This window comes from Chaetura pelagica, unplaced genomic scaffold (assembly GCF_000747805.2).
Source record: "Chaetura pelagica isolate M959 unplaced genomic scaffold, ChaPel_1.0 scaffold181, whole genome shotgun sequence".
NCBI classification, from domain to species: domain Eukaryota; kingdom Metazoa; phylum Chordata; class Aves; order Apodiformes; family Apodidae; genus Chaetura; species Chaetura pelagica.
This window is the reverse complement of record NW_009951992.1, coordinates 639,102-639,575: the sequence shown is the minus strand read 5'-3', so window position 1 is coordinate 639,575 and position 474 is coordinate 639,102. Positions and strand designations below refer to the sequence as shown.

At 63.9% G+C, this 474-nt stretch overlaps 1 protein-coding gene across 1 annotated transcript in view; it reads left to right on the top strand.

Annotated features, from left to right (window-relative positions):
• The window catches only part of LAMB3 (laminin, beta 3), a 44,023-nt gene that overhangs the window by 12,354 nt on the left and 31,195 nt on the right, over window positions 1-474 (top strand). The window contains exon 9 of the mRNA XM_010002101.1: window positions 4-151. Within this exon, the coding sequence (XP_010000403.1) occupies window positions 4-151 (148 nt within the window). The remainder of the gene's footprint in view (window positions 1-3; window positions 152-474) is intronic.

The following is a 474-nucleotide window of genomic DNA, read 5'->3' as shown; positions in this document are numbered from 1 at the left end:
GAGTGTGACCCGGACGGGACGGTGCCGGGCTCTGCCTGCGACCCTCTGACAGGGCGCTGTGTCTGCAAGGACAACGTGCAGGGGGAGCGCTGCCACCTCTGCAAGCCGGGCTTCGCTCAGCTGGCCGGCGCCAACCCCCTGGGCTGTCGCAGTGAGTACACCCCGAAACAGCCCCTGCTTCCCAAGGCACTTCCACCCCTGCGCTCAGCACCCTTAGGATCTCGGGAAAGGATGTCATTCCCAGCCAGCTTTATTTTGGGGTATCCCAGGCAAAGTTTTGCAAAGCCTTTTAAATCTCCTTGCTCGGCCTTCTGGCCTGTCTCAGGTCTAAGTTTGGCAAAAAGCACAGGGGAAGCAGACTTCGGGGCGTGTGTAGGGCTGTATCCCCTTCCTCCCCGGGTGTGCGGGGCTGGGGGTGCTGGCGGCGATGCGGTGCGGGCGGGGCTGCGGCAGCAGAGGGAGCCCTGTCCGCCT